Below are 14,248 nucleotides of genomic sequence, written 5' to 3' on the forward strand. Positions count from 1 at the left end.
TCATATCATATATTACTAAAAGGAGCGATTTTCCTCTGACACATATTAACGTCGTGTACTCCGTTAAAATAAAATCGCTGCCAGGGCAGCGATTTTTGTCTAATTTTTTTTTTCTTTTTTTTTCACTAAAATCGCTGGCACAACAGCGATTTTTTAACTCTAATTTTTTTCCTCCACCTAATATCGCTGCTATGGCAGCGTTTTCATAGAAAAAAAAATTTGGCAGCTTTTTGTAAAAACTTTTTTTTTGGAAAATCGCTGCCCTGGCAGCGTTTTCCTTAATATTTTTTTTTCGAAAATCTTTTCTTAATTAGACTGCCTTTTCAGCGATTTTTGTTAAAAAAATTATTTTTTAATAAAATCACTGCCTTGTTTTCAAAACGAAAAACAATTTAAAAAAATAAAAATTGAAGAGAAAAGAATTTAAAAAAAAAAAAAAAAAAAATTAACTAAAAATCTGTCAAGGCAGCAATTTTCAACCTTTTGACAGCTTTTTTACAAAAAAATATATATATATATCTTGAAATCGCTGCCTTGGCAGCGATTTTGGTGGAACTAGTTTTTTTTTTTAAAAATCGCTGCCTCAGCAGCGATTTTTGTAGAAATATTCTTTTATTTTATTTTATTTTTTGAAATTTCTGTCAACTAGTCAACATCTGATGGTAAATTTCTTTTATTTTTTTTTTAAATCGCTGCCCATGCAGCGTTTTTGCGATTGTAATAGCAGTGATTTTAATTTTAATTGTTTTAAATAGCAAAAACGCTGCACGGGCAGCGATTTAAAAAAAAAAGAAAAGAAATTTACCATCAGATGTTGACTAGTTGACAGAAATTTCAAAAAATAAAATAAAATAAAAGAATATTTCTACAAGGCAGCGTTTTTTAAAAAAAAAAACTAGTTCCACCAAAATCGCTGCCAAGGCAGTGATTTCAAGATATATATCTATTTTATTTTTTTTTGTAAAAAAGCTGTCAAAAGGCTGAAAATTGCTGCCTTGACAGCTTTTTAGTTAAATTTTTTTCTTTTTTTTAAAAATTTGTTTCTCTTCAATTTTTATTTTTTTAAATTGTTTTTCGTTTTGAAAACAAGGCAGTGTTTTTTTCTAAAAAATAATTTTTTTAACAAAAATCGCTGAAAAGGCAGTCTAATTAAGAAAAGATTTTTGAAAAAAAAAATTAAGGAAAACGCTGCCAGGGCAGCGATTTTCCAAAAAAAAGTTTTTACAAAAAGCTGCCAAATTTGTTTTTTCTATGAAAACGCTGCCATAGCAGCGATATTAGGTGGAGGAAAAAAATTAGAGTTAAAAAATCGCTGTTGTGCCAACGATTTTAGTGAAAAAAAAGAAAAAAAAATTAGACAAAAATCGCTGCCTTGGCAGCGATTTTATTTTAATAGAGTACACGGCGTTAATATGTGTCAGAGGAAAATCGCTCCGGCAGGAGCGATTTTGCCGTTTTGGTTTTAAAAAAATATGATGTGCCCTTTTGGAATTTTTGGCAATTTTTTTTTTGCCCTTTTGGCTCCGGACTCTTACTAAAAGTGGGAAGCTCCAAAGTGTAAAGTTGAAATACCATTTTACCCCTTTACTAATTTTTTTTTAAAATCATATATTATTAGTTATTATATATTAAATATAAATATTATGGGATGCTAAAAATCTACTTTCTTTAATGAAATAGTAAAATGTCTGAAGAATTTGAAAAGTCAGTATATATATTAAATATGAATATTATGGGATGCTAGAAATCTATTTTTTTAATGAAATAGTAAAATGCCCAAGGAATTTGAAAAGTCAGTAATTCATTAAAAACATACTAATAATAATAATAATAATAATATAAAAAAACATAATGATAATAATAATAATGATAATGATAATGATGGTGGTGGTGGTGGTGGTGGTGGTGATGAAGATGATGATGATTAATTAGAGAAATCCCATCTTTTAGTTTAGTTATTACCATTATCCCCTATAAGTTTTACAAATCTCCAAAATCCCTCATTTTCACTCATCAGACTAGTTATCTCGCGCATCAAATTAATGTATCAGCGCGTCAAATTAGTGTATCTCGCGCATCAGATTAGTGTATCATGTATAAAATGTACATCATATTATTGTATCATGTATAAAATGTAATGTATCTTACTTAACGATTAATGTATCTCGCGCATTAGATTAATGTATCTCGCGCATTAGATTAATGTATCAGCGCTTATATTATTGTATCCGTTTGAGGGATTTCTGTAATTATAAACTTTTAAGGGATAAATTATAATTTTGCCTTAAAAGTATGTTATTTTTTTAATTTGCCCTGATGATGATTAATAATAATAATCATAATAATAATATCATCATATATCATATATATTATTAAAAGTGGGAAGAAATTTAGGAAAAAGTTAAATTGTTGTTTTTCCCCTATATTAAATTAAAATGTTATAAAAAAAATTATTATTAATTAAAATGTTATAAAAATATCTAATTTATTAAATATTATATCATTAATTAAGAATATCATATTAAGTTTTACAATAATATGATTAATATGTATTTGAGTATACATAGATGAATTAATTTCCTTGGTACTACCACTTATTTCAATACTCTAGAATGACTTATCATTTTCTCCTACCAATTCAATGTTTTAAAGTTCTTTTCAACTTCTAACAGTAAGCTTTCAGAATTTTATAAATAGTCAGATCAGTGAATCATGCTAGACTAGATCCATTGATGTTCTCCCCCTCCTCTTCTTCTTCTAAATTCATCTTCAATGTGACTAGTAAGGGTTCCATTGATATTTCTCATATGCCGGCTCTCTTAATCATCTATTAACTTATTATTATGCTTGATTATGAATTATTCTTGGGCTGCTAATAATTCTATCACGACATACATAGTTTCTTCCTTTATAATTGGACATAAAATATTAGTCCACTAGACTTTCTTATGAAAATTTTAATTTATCGGTTATTCTTTCTTATTCAGATTAATTTGCTTTGTTTAACCTTTTTCATTTTGTATGCATATGATGACATGTATATTTTATTATTTTTTAAAAGTTAATTGGATTGATTTTACACATGTTTCTATACATAAGTTAGGCCTATATCAATTTTATATAATAATAAGGGAAAATGCATAAGTACCCCCCCAGCCTATACCCGAAATTCCAGAGACACACCTAACCTTTACTAAGGTCCTATTACCCCCCGAACTTATTTTATATGTAATATTCTACCCCTTTTTGGCCTACGTGGCACTGTCTTGTGGGCCCAGTACATGTTGACATTTTTTTCGAGGATAGTGCCACGTAGGCCGAAAAGGGGTAGAATATTATAGATAAATTAAGGTCGGGGAGGTAATAGGACCTTAGTAAAGGTTAGGTGTGTCTCTGGGATTTCGGGCATAGGCTGGGGGGGTACTTATGCATTTTCCCTAATAATAAAGGTCAAACGTGCAAGGCACGTTCTCAAAACTAGTTACTCTAAAAGCAAATTCAGAACTCTTTAATATAAAATAAAAAGTTCTATTTTCTTCTATTACGTTTCTAAAAGCAAATTCCACATTCTTTTATTATAAAAAAAAAAAATTACTTTCTTCTATTAGATTTTCATCTAAAAGCAAATTCCACACTGTTTAATGTAAAAAATAATAAGTTGTTTCTGATATTACCTTTTCCTCAAAAAGAAAATATTTTTCAGAACATCTTCGAAGGAAATGCAAGAGTCAAAGAAGTTGTACTGAAAATATGGTTTCCTATGAATATTTAGTGAAAACTAGAAACAAGTAGCACCAAAAGCATGGAATATTTAATTTGCATTGATGGAGAAACTCGGAAAAAATAGAAGATAGGAAGATATACAATAATAGAGAGGCTAGATACATATATGGATTCAATTTTGAGAATGAAAGTTCTAACCACATTCCTTTTATTTGGAATGTTTTTGTTTAACAGTTTGTGAGAAGTGAACCAAACACCAAAGAGATTAACCATATTTGCAATGTCAATAATGTGTATGATAAGAGTGGTCCATTTGCACTAAGTTTGGCTTATGTTGTTGAAGCATTACAAAATGTGACACCAAATCAGTATTTAAAGCTTAAAAAATCAGACAGGGGAAAAAGTGTTAAAGTAGAAAGACGATAGAGTTTGAGGTTAATGGTAAAGAAAAGTATATATTCTCTGCTAACTGCAAGCCAAGAATTTAAAATTGGATGACACAAGTTATACTCTAGGCATAAATTACACAAGTTATGTCTTAAAGACAGAAATTATGTCCCAAGGCACAAGTCCCCCGGGGCAAACAACAACATTGAAATTCTACAAGTGGGTCTGGAAAGGGAAAAATTAGAGGTGTCAAAATTGAGCCCAATTGTAGGTAATCCGCCCATAATTTTAAGGGTTGGGCTCAAGATAATTTGAATTGGTTTCAATCTCAATTCTCAACTCATTCAAGACCTAATCCATTTTAAGAGAATTCTCAATTGAGCCTAATTTAATCTCCAATTTCAACTCGTTTTAAGACTCTTTATTTACATTGATATAATATATATTACTATATTAAAGACATGAATTACTATGTATTTTATAAATTTTAGGATTTATCTATACATGTGTAACTTCTTTTTTTAAATTTTATTTAGTTGAAATTCAAATTGTGGTTATAAAACTTAAATAATAATATATTAAAATTATTGAGATTAAGCGGGAGATTGGACGGGTCAAGAATTAACCCATTTTTTAGCCCATTGGAGCCCAACCCATTTGAGCCCAAAGTAAACTTGGGCGGGTCAGGACTCAACCCAATTTCAATTTCAACCCATTTTAATATCTCCAATTTCAATCCAACCCGCCCATTTGACACCCCTAGGAAAAATGTATTCAGACCGTACCATTTTAATAGTTTACTTAAAAGAATGTGTCTTGTGTGATTCAACTTGTAAGATACGTTTCCAACTTATAAAGGAACGAATCGTATTTTATTATTCCATCAAACAATGAGCATAGTTAGAGTTAACTGTGTAGGGTGTGATTGAAGTTTGTTGTTATGAACCAAGTCCGACCCAATATGAATACCAAGGTCACTCAAGTAGTTTTGGGCCGAGAAAAAGCAATAGGGTCAGGTTAATTTGGGATCCGGATCGAGTAGTGAATGTGAGAATGGTTCCATCAAAAGGGGTAGCGGTCACTGATTTAGGGATTATGCATGTTGAAGAAAATGTTTGTCATCTCCTCTTCTTCTAGAGTCTAAGTTTCTCATCTCTATTCTTCTTCTATCTTTAATTACTCGTTATTTCAATATTTCCTTTGCAATTCGATAGTTTGATTATTGCAATTAGAATCTTAAGATTGTAATCGTGTTCCAGTGCTCTTATTAATATAGTGAGGATTTTGGTTTGTTACATTGGTGCTTTCATCTATGTACTCTTACGGAAGTGGTGGTTTAGATCGATTTAGTGGCGACGCTGATCCAGAGGACTGGATTTATAGAGCGGTGCGGTACTTCACTTTCATAGGCTTCTCTGAGGAACACTGGCTGCCTCTTCCTTCCTTCTATCTTGATGGTGAGGCCCTTGAGTGGTTCCATTGGATGTTTCACAACGAACAATTTTTTGATTGGAATCATTTTAAGAAGAAGTTATCCCTGTGTTTTTGGAAACCAACTGATGCAAAGTGCCCTGTGGTGGACGCTCAAATTTCCAGAATTCTTGCCTTGCTGCAGAAGATCGAGGACAAATATTCATTTATATCTGCACAGTATCTAGTAGAAGATGCCGGGATTAGTGCTGCTACAGTCCTTAACAGTGAGATTGCTTCTCCTTTGGCCGAAGAAAACTCAAGTCGTGTTGATAATGTCGAGAGTCATCCAGAATTGTTTGGCACTTCTATCGTTGAACATTCAAGCCTTGGGGACAATCTGTTCGACAAAAAGTCTACCAGAGTTTTCACAAAAGAAGTACAGGAAACTTCTTCCGCCTCTAGATTTGTAGCTGATTTGGAAGATATTCAGCCACTCAAGTCTCTCAACGAATTTTTTCGTAGTTGCTGCCCTAAGGTAGTCGCAGAGGTGCAAACCGAGACTCTAATCAAAAGGCTTGATGAAGAATCTGTAGGCCCTGAACACAGCGAAGTCCAAGTGTTCGATGAATGTTCCCCAAAAGAGATGTCAAAGAGGTACAATACTACTGCTACTTCGCTGGATTATAGCTCTAGTAAACATAAAGCATTTGAGACATTTGGTGACAAATATCTTCCGAAGTTTCCCTTGGAGCTTGAGACTATTAATGATCTATATCTCGATAATTATTTTCTAAAAAATGAGGATAACATTCCACCAAGTAACATGCCTTCGAATGAAATGATGCTTCTTGTGGAGCGTGGAATGTCTACTGAAGAATTCAATGTTCACAATATTTTATGTCAATTTTCATTTAATCCTAATATGATTTCCTCTATTGTTGTTGTTCATGGAACTGTGACGAATCGTTGTGTATGGGATCTGGAAATTAGTTTCAACTTCATGGATCCAACAGGTTATACATATACAACGAACTTGGATCCATTACAGTTGTTGGGATATACTAACAAGTTTTGTTTCATTGCTTATGCTAACTTTCTGACTCAAGTGTGGGATCTCAGACAACAAAGTGTTGCTAAGTGGGATGTTGCAGATGAGATGGTAATGATGGAATCAGAAGTGCATGATATATACTCTGAGGTGAATCGTTTATGTGATGACAGTTCCGTAAGAGTTGCATCACGGGAGATACTTGCACCTTTGGATATTATATGTCTTCCCAAGTTATTTTGATTTCTACAACGACTATTAGCACAACTCACAGGAGGGCTACAAGGCTGCATCAAGTCCATGACGAAGTTGATTGAGCATCTGTTGCGTAATTTCTCTACGCTTGAGGATATCACGATTTTCTTTGGCGCACAGGGCTTACTAGCTAGTTATGCTACAGGTCCTGCCCTTGAATTTGCGCATATTCTTGTTGGATATGGTGCTGATGAATTTATTATTCTGATAATGCATGACACTTTGGAATTGGGTGATAAAACTGTTGACTTCCCTCCCAATTTTCCCTGTATGAATTTGCTGCACTACAAGCTTGTGAAAATAATCATCGGAGTTTGGCTATGATTTATAGTGAGGTTGAGTTGGTTAAAGGTGCTTCAATTGTTGATTGTTATGTTGTTCACAAGTCAGTGCTCGTTGAGAGTAAAAACACTTCTATCTTGGTTAGTTGTGGAAAGTTTAAAACTATAACAAGACTTATGTGTTATCTTGCCCATTTCGGTGGCCATAGAAGTGTTGAAGAGCACACTGTGGCACAACAGATTCAACTTGCAGAGCTTGGAAAAGCATCTGGTGCAGCAATGAGAACCTCTCTCCTCGCAAGCTCTCAAGCCCTTCTTGTTATAATTCTGGAACAGAAACATCATTATATCTTCCTTCTCTGTGAGACACCCATGGAGGTAAACAAGAAGTGTAGATTGAGGGATCCTGAATCATTTTTCTATCTCCAATAATCTTATTGCTATAAAATAGCATGTATTACCTCTGCTCATAACTCGGTTAATATAAAAGAGAGAATGACAATTGTTTGGCTTGGCAAAAGAGAGCAGATGGATTTTTTTTAGAATTGTGGCCTCTGTTATAATTATTGGTAATATGGAATTCTCTGAAGGCAATGAAATTGTTTCCTCAATTCTGCAAGTTGACAGTGTTTGGTTTCAACTTCGCACCACTATCACAGCTCTCTACAAACACTCGAGTCTTGGAAGAATCAATATTATATTGTCCATGTGGCTCTACTCGAACCTTGAGGACAAGGTTCTTATTGAGGACAAGAGTATTGTTATGAACCAAGTCCAACCCAATATAAATACCAAGGTCACACAAGTAGTTATTGGCTGGAAAGAGCTATTGGACCGAGAACAAGCAATAGGGCCAGGTTAATTTGGGATCTGGGTCGAGTAGTGAATGTGAGAATGGTTCCATCAAAAGGGGTAGCGGTCACTGATTTAGGGATTATGCATATTGAAGAAAATGTTTGTCCTCTCCTCTTCTTCTAAAGTCTAAGCTTCTCATCTCCATTCTTCTTCTATCTTTAATTACTCGTTATTTCAATATTTCCTTTGTAATTCGGTAGTTTGATTATTGCAATTAGAATCTTAAGGTTGTAATCTGTCACGTCCTGAGCCTACACCCTGGACTTGGCCGGCACTCGAAGACCATTGTTGGCCCCCAAGCGAACCCTTGGCCTGGCTTTCTTAACTCAGCGGAAACCTAACTCAAAGCAATGCAAGGTTATAAAACAACCCAACTGATAATATCTGGCCAAAAGGCAATTCGAGTCTCAAAATAGAATGTTATATATATACATAGATGAGAGACTCAAAACTAACTGACTGACTGTCTATGAAGCCTCTAAAATACTGAAATGGATGTTGGGACAGACCCCGCAACATCCTAATAAAATAAAACTAAGAGAACAAAATAATCGAGTCCTTCGGAAAGCAAGGAGGCTCACCACTGACTCTGGAGTGCTCAACTGGATCAACGGCGTGCTGGATGTTGATCCTGGGCACCTGCGTCTGCAACATAATAAGATGCAGGCCAACTGGCATCAGTACATGGAATGTACGAGTATGCGAGCTGGGAAGCTAAACCACAACTTAAGCTTGAAAATAGTGCAAGAGAACACTTACCTTGGCTCTGTTCGACTCATGAATGACTAAACTCAATATATAAAGCAATAAGACACATGCAATATATAAAACTTGTAAAACAGTGTAAACAACTTAGCTCGTTAATGATAAAACAATAACAACTCAACTTTACTTATATAAAAGTAATATAAGTTTTGTGGGAGATTCTTTAACCGACAACCACCACTATGAGCCCTAGTGGTGATACAACGTTTTACCTCACGTTGCCCAAGGACCATCCTATATCTTCCCGTGATATAAGACCTTACTTTAACTTAGTGAATCCACTAGCTTAATCTTACGTGATCATCTAAAAAGAATGATCCGTCAAGTCCCATGTTGGCGCATGGTTCTTATGGAGAGTTGAGTTAATATGAACTCGTGTCCCCAATTCAGTGCTCAATACTACTCCCAAAAATACTTTGGCTCATAAGTGTTTTAAACACATCTTTCTTTAGTTGAGGTAATTACTCAAAACTTAGCCCAAAGGCTCTTTTGGAAAACATGGTTTTCCTTTTACTCAAATGTAAACACATTTATAAACTTCTTTGGGAATACTTAGTTCCCTAATAGGTTTTGAGAAATGACCTCAACTTTAAACTCTTGACTTAACTTGAAACTATATACTCTTTACTCAACTTGAAACTTGAGCCTTAAAATGAAGTTAAAACGTTCAATAAAGACTCTTGAAAAACTCTAAAGACTTGACTTTAACTTCACTTGACTTTGATCCGAACTTTCCTCGAATTGGATTATGAATTCAAGGGTAACGATCTCATGTTTATGGATGAGTTCTTGATGTTTAGACGTACTTTGGAGTGTTGGAAACAACTATGAAACATAGGTACAATACCATGGAACATGCATGAGAAGGTGGGGAATGAAAGGGGAAACTTGGCGTCCTTGGCGCTCTGCAAGGCGCGGAGCACCAGCCCTTGAAGATCAGAAGGGGCCTGCTGGCGCTCTGCTAGGCGCGCCGCCCCAAGGGGAAAACCTCAGAGGCCCTTTTGGGGCGCGCTGACAGGCGCGACGCGCCAGCTCTTTTCCCAGAAAATCCGACTTTCCTCCTTAGTTTCTCCAACTCTAAACCCTCCCAATAACAAAGGTTTCAGCCCCAGACATTTAGAAGCACAAAATCCCTCAATATACAAGAGATTTAACTCAACACAACCAAATCATATCCCACATCAACAAGACTTTTCAACAACACAACCAATCCTTTCTTTCAAAATTTAAAACAAGTTTGGTGTTTGGGGGAAAGAACCAACCCCGCACTATGATCTCACATACCTAGTAGGGATCACCCCCGACGATATCCAGGATGATCTTTGACGAAACTTTGTTTGATCTTCTCTTTCTCCTCTTCTTCTCCTCTTCTTTCTCTCTTCTCTCCCAAGCCCTAGCTCTCACTCTTAAAAAAAGCAAAAACTGATCTAAAAATAAGCCTAACACCTCAATATAACCAATAGAAATTATTTGGGAAAAGACCAAAATACCCTTAAAATTTCCGGACGGAATCCCCTATGACAATAGCCCAACTTCCAAAGGGCATATCTCACTCATACAAACTGAGAATCGAGAAAAATTGACGGTGTTGGAAAGATCGTCCCACGAGCTTCGCAAACATAACTGGAACTACACCTAAATCATCCTGAGCTAGGATTTATGACTATTCAAAGTTGGCCAAAAATTCACTTTTTCCCATACTTAACCAAATTTTCCAGATTTTTAAATTCTTTCCAAAAATGACTATTTCCAATTCTAAACCTCTTCATAGTTATTTCTAATTGTCGGATGTTACATAATCGTGTTCCAGTGCTCTTATTAATATAGTGAGGATTTCGGTTTGTTACATTTGTATTAACTAGAGGTAGTTGATATAGTGGGCAATAGAGGTATTGCTTTGGCTCTCTCTGTAATAGGGGTGTTACAGGTTGTAGGATTAAGAATCCTTGCATGTTTGATTGGAATCTGTATTCACTCGTTGCTTGAAGATAGTGAAGACAGTTGAAAAATCATGACAGGTCGTGGTTTTTCTCCCTTGAGCAAGGAGGTTTCCACGTAAAACTCCTTGTTTTTACTCTGCATTTTAGTTTCCTTTTACTGCACTTTAGTGTAACAGCGACCCGGTCCCATAGCACGTGGTGGACTCGTATAAACTAACACTGACCCATTAAAAAAATAACTCACCCGCACTCTACCCATTTTCCTAACCCGACCCATACCCTTACCTTTGATTTCAGAGAAGTTTTAGGTATTTTTTTCTTATTAGTGTAGGGAGATTATCTTTTAAAGCCCTTCTGTTAATGGGCAAGTTTAAGGACTTATTAGATTATGGTGTCTGTTTGGTTCTTTCACTCTCAAAAGAAGATTAAATACCCCCAAAACAGTTCAAAAGATGCCTAATTGATTTTCTTATAGTCACTAAATATATTTTGATGTATAATGACTATTGATTGGTTAGCTGCTTTAGCTTTCAGCTGTTTTGTAACGGCGATGACATAAATTAGTCATTTATAATAGCTTAACGGCATATTTGAGCCTTTTTTCCCTTAATTAAATCATCACAAAATCATTTTAGCATAGAATCCCCAAAAAAAAAAATCTGTTTGAACCAAATTCCACACACTAAAACAAGCCAAAAACAGAAAAAATGAAACATTCGAAAACCAAAACAAAAAAAAGAAGAAGCTGAATTGTTGAAATAATCCAACTTGATTGATGCTTTGACAAACCAACTTGATGCAGGTGAATGTCTTCAAGTGACAGCTTCATCTCCTGTTTAACACAAATATTATTTATATAAAAGAAAAATGAACAAAGATATGTAGGATTGAGATTTGTTAGTATATTTACCTTTCCTATTATAGACCACATATAGGCTTTTGGAAAACTTCACCACGTCTTTCATTCTCTCTGGAATCTCCTTCAGGTGTAGACAATCACAGATATAAAGACCTTTAATCAGAGGCATCGCACTTGTGCCTAAATGCCATTTTTCTAGCCTCCCAAGACTATCAAGACGAAGGAACTCTAGTTGACTGAAGCTGTTATCATTGCAGGTTATATCCTTTCCTTTATAAGCTCCTCTCAATTGGAGATCCCTTAGGTTTGGCAACATTCCCAAATTAGGCATCGGATCTTCTATCAGTTCTGAGTACTCAAGAACCATCATTGTGATGGAATTTGAAAACAGATCAGGCAGTTTCTCTATTCTCCCATATAAGAACAATTTCTGGAGCTTTTCACAACAATTAACAAATTCAAGAGATGGGAATGGTCCATCACCAGGACACGACAATCTGAGAGTGCTAAGGTTTTTCAAGCTGCTAATGTTGTTTAGGGAGTAAAAGTTGCTAATATTAATCATGCTTAATTCTCGAAGATTGACTAAATCAACAGGGTTAACATCTTTCCACTGATCACAATAAATGTCTTTAAGAACTTGAAGACTTGTGAGTTTGCTTATACGTTTCAAAGGTTCTGAATATGGAGCAACTAAATGTCTTAGATTTATTAGGTCAGCTGTTTCGGGAGGTAGGTGGCATGAGAAAAAGTTACTCTTGGCATGAAGTGTCTGTAAATTCTTGAGGTTGCCAATGGAAGGGGGGATATAATAGACACCTCTCAAGTGTAAGAACTTAAGGTGGTACAAACTTCCTATGGCATCAGGTGTAATACCAACTTCAATATCCAAGTACAACACATATAAATGTCGGAACACACTACTGAACTTTATAAGACTCGTGTTAGAAAAATCGTGATCAAAGAACATAATTGACCTCAATTTCAAGTTAGAAAGATCAAGTGAGAGGTACCTTTCTCCTTGACTATGAATGGCATGTCTGATACATGAGGAGGATATGGAGTGGTATCTTGTATCATAAATGTCAAAGAAGTTTACCTCCAATGCCTTTTGTATGGCAAGATCACGAAGTAAATCATGAACCCTACATTCAGTAACTTTTTCCCAAAATGTTTTAGCTACTTGAACCAAGCTTCGTCTTATCAGCTCATTCAAGAAGCCTTCAGCGACATCCTCCATTCTTTCTTCTCCTCTTGGTATGAAACCCTCCGCCATCCACAACCATATTATGTTTTCAGCCTCGAGCACTTTATCTTCTGGAAAAGTACCAAAGTATAAAAAACACTGCTTGAGCGCAGTTGACAAATCATTGTAGCTTAATGATAGTATGTTGGAGATTTCAATAGATTTATCTTCAATAATGTTCTTCCAAAGGTGATCTTTCACCTTTTGCCATTCGTCTAGCCCCCTTTTATGCGAAAGTAGTCCACTCAATACAACAATTGCAAGAGCTAAGCCTCTACACTTCTCCACCATATCCTTAGCTAGACTTTCCATTTCTGGAACCATTGCTCCAACATCAAGAAGTTTCCTACAAAAGAGATCCCAACTTTCTTCTGGGCTTAGGAAACGAAGTTTATGGACAAAACCTCTGTCGTCTGCTCTTTCAGCGACATCCACTTTCCGCGTGGTAATAATAACTCTGCTGCCATTCTTGCTATCCGGGAATGCTCTTTTCAAACTCTCCCATGCTTCTCTCTGCCATACATCATCAACCACCACAAGGTATTTGCGTTCTTTCAATAGATCATGATGGTAAATTTCTAGATCTCTTTCTGTCATCCTTTCCAACAAATCTAGAGTTTCCTTGGTGCGACCTTGGATGGATTTTATGATAGTCTTAAGAAGATCCATTTTGTTGTACTCTTGAGAAACACATATCCAAGTGCGTGTAGGGAAGCTAGAGATTATATTGGGACTTCTGTAGAGATTTCTTGCAAGAGTGGTCTTGCCTAATCCGCCCATGCCATAAATGGAGACGACGCTTCTACGAGGCTCTGCTTTGAGAAGTTGAGCTAGCAATGTTTGTACAACATCCTGAAAGCCAACAAAAATGTGATCCTCATCTACATATGAGGTAGTTCTCCTCAATGTTCTAACCTGATTGCTTGGCCCTTCTCCAGCATTATTATTGATATTTGTAATACCATATGTCTCTCGCCTGCGAGAGATATCTATGATTCTCTGCTTGAGTGATTGAATCTCCTCTGCGACATTGTAGAATTTCTTCTCCTTCCTACATATGCAAGCACAAGCCTTGAGACGACTAGCACCTTTACCAGCCTCGAAACTGTATGTCTCGAGTATAGCGACAGCATCATTCGCAACAGAATTGATTTCAAACACCCATTGTTGAACTCTTTGATCTCCGCATTGCTTTTGTTCTGCATCTCTGAGGAAAGACTGTATGAAGAGTAGCTCATTTCTCAGCCATCTAACTTCATCTCTCAGATTTGTTCTCAGTGAAACTTGTTGTATTAGGAAATCACCCAATTTTTGAACTGCAAATGACACAAAGGCATCAGCCATCTTTAGGAATATGGATACTAATATTTTTTGTAAAAGGTAAACTGTGTATGGAATTAATATTGAGAGTTTGATAAGTGATGAATAATGTTATGATGGAATTCAGTATTTAAAGCTTTAAAAATCCGACAGAGG

At 35.4% G+C, this 14,248-nt stretch overlaps 1 protein-coding gene and 1 pseudogene across 1 annotated transcript; both read right to left on the bottom strand.

Moving 5' to 3' along the window:
• LOC125818758 (disease resistance protein RPP13-like) overlaps nt 1–14,117 on the bottom strand; it is a 74,480-nt pseudogene extending 60,363 nt beyond the window's left edge.
• Nucleotides 11,480–13,096, bottom strand: LOC125819136 (putative disease resistance RPP13-like protein 3). Its single transcript, XM_049498651.1, has 2 exons — nt 11,578–13,096; nt 11,480–11,499 (listed from the first exon to the last, which is right to left on the bottom strand). The coding sequence occupies exons 1-2, from the start codon at nt 13,094–13,096 to the stop codon at nt 11,480–11,482; spliced, it is 1,539 nt and encodes a 512-aa protein (XP_049354608.1).
• Nucleotides 14,118–14,248: the final 131 nt, after the last annotated feature.

This window comes from Solanum verrucosum, unplaced genomic scaffold (genome assembly GCF_900185275.1).
Source record: "Solanum verrucosum unplaced genomic scaffold, falcon-dt-bn FXZP01000252.1, whole genome shotgun sequence".
Lineage (NCBI taxonomy): Eukaryota > Viridiplantae > Streptophyta > Magnoliopsida > Solanales > Solanaceae > Solanum > Solanum verrucosum.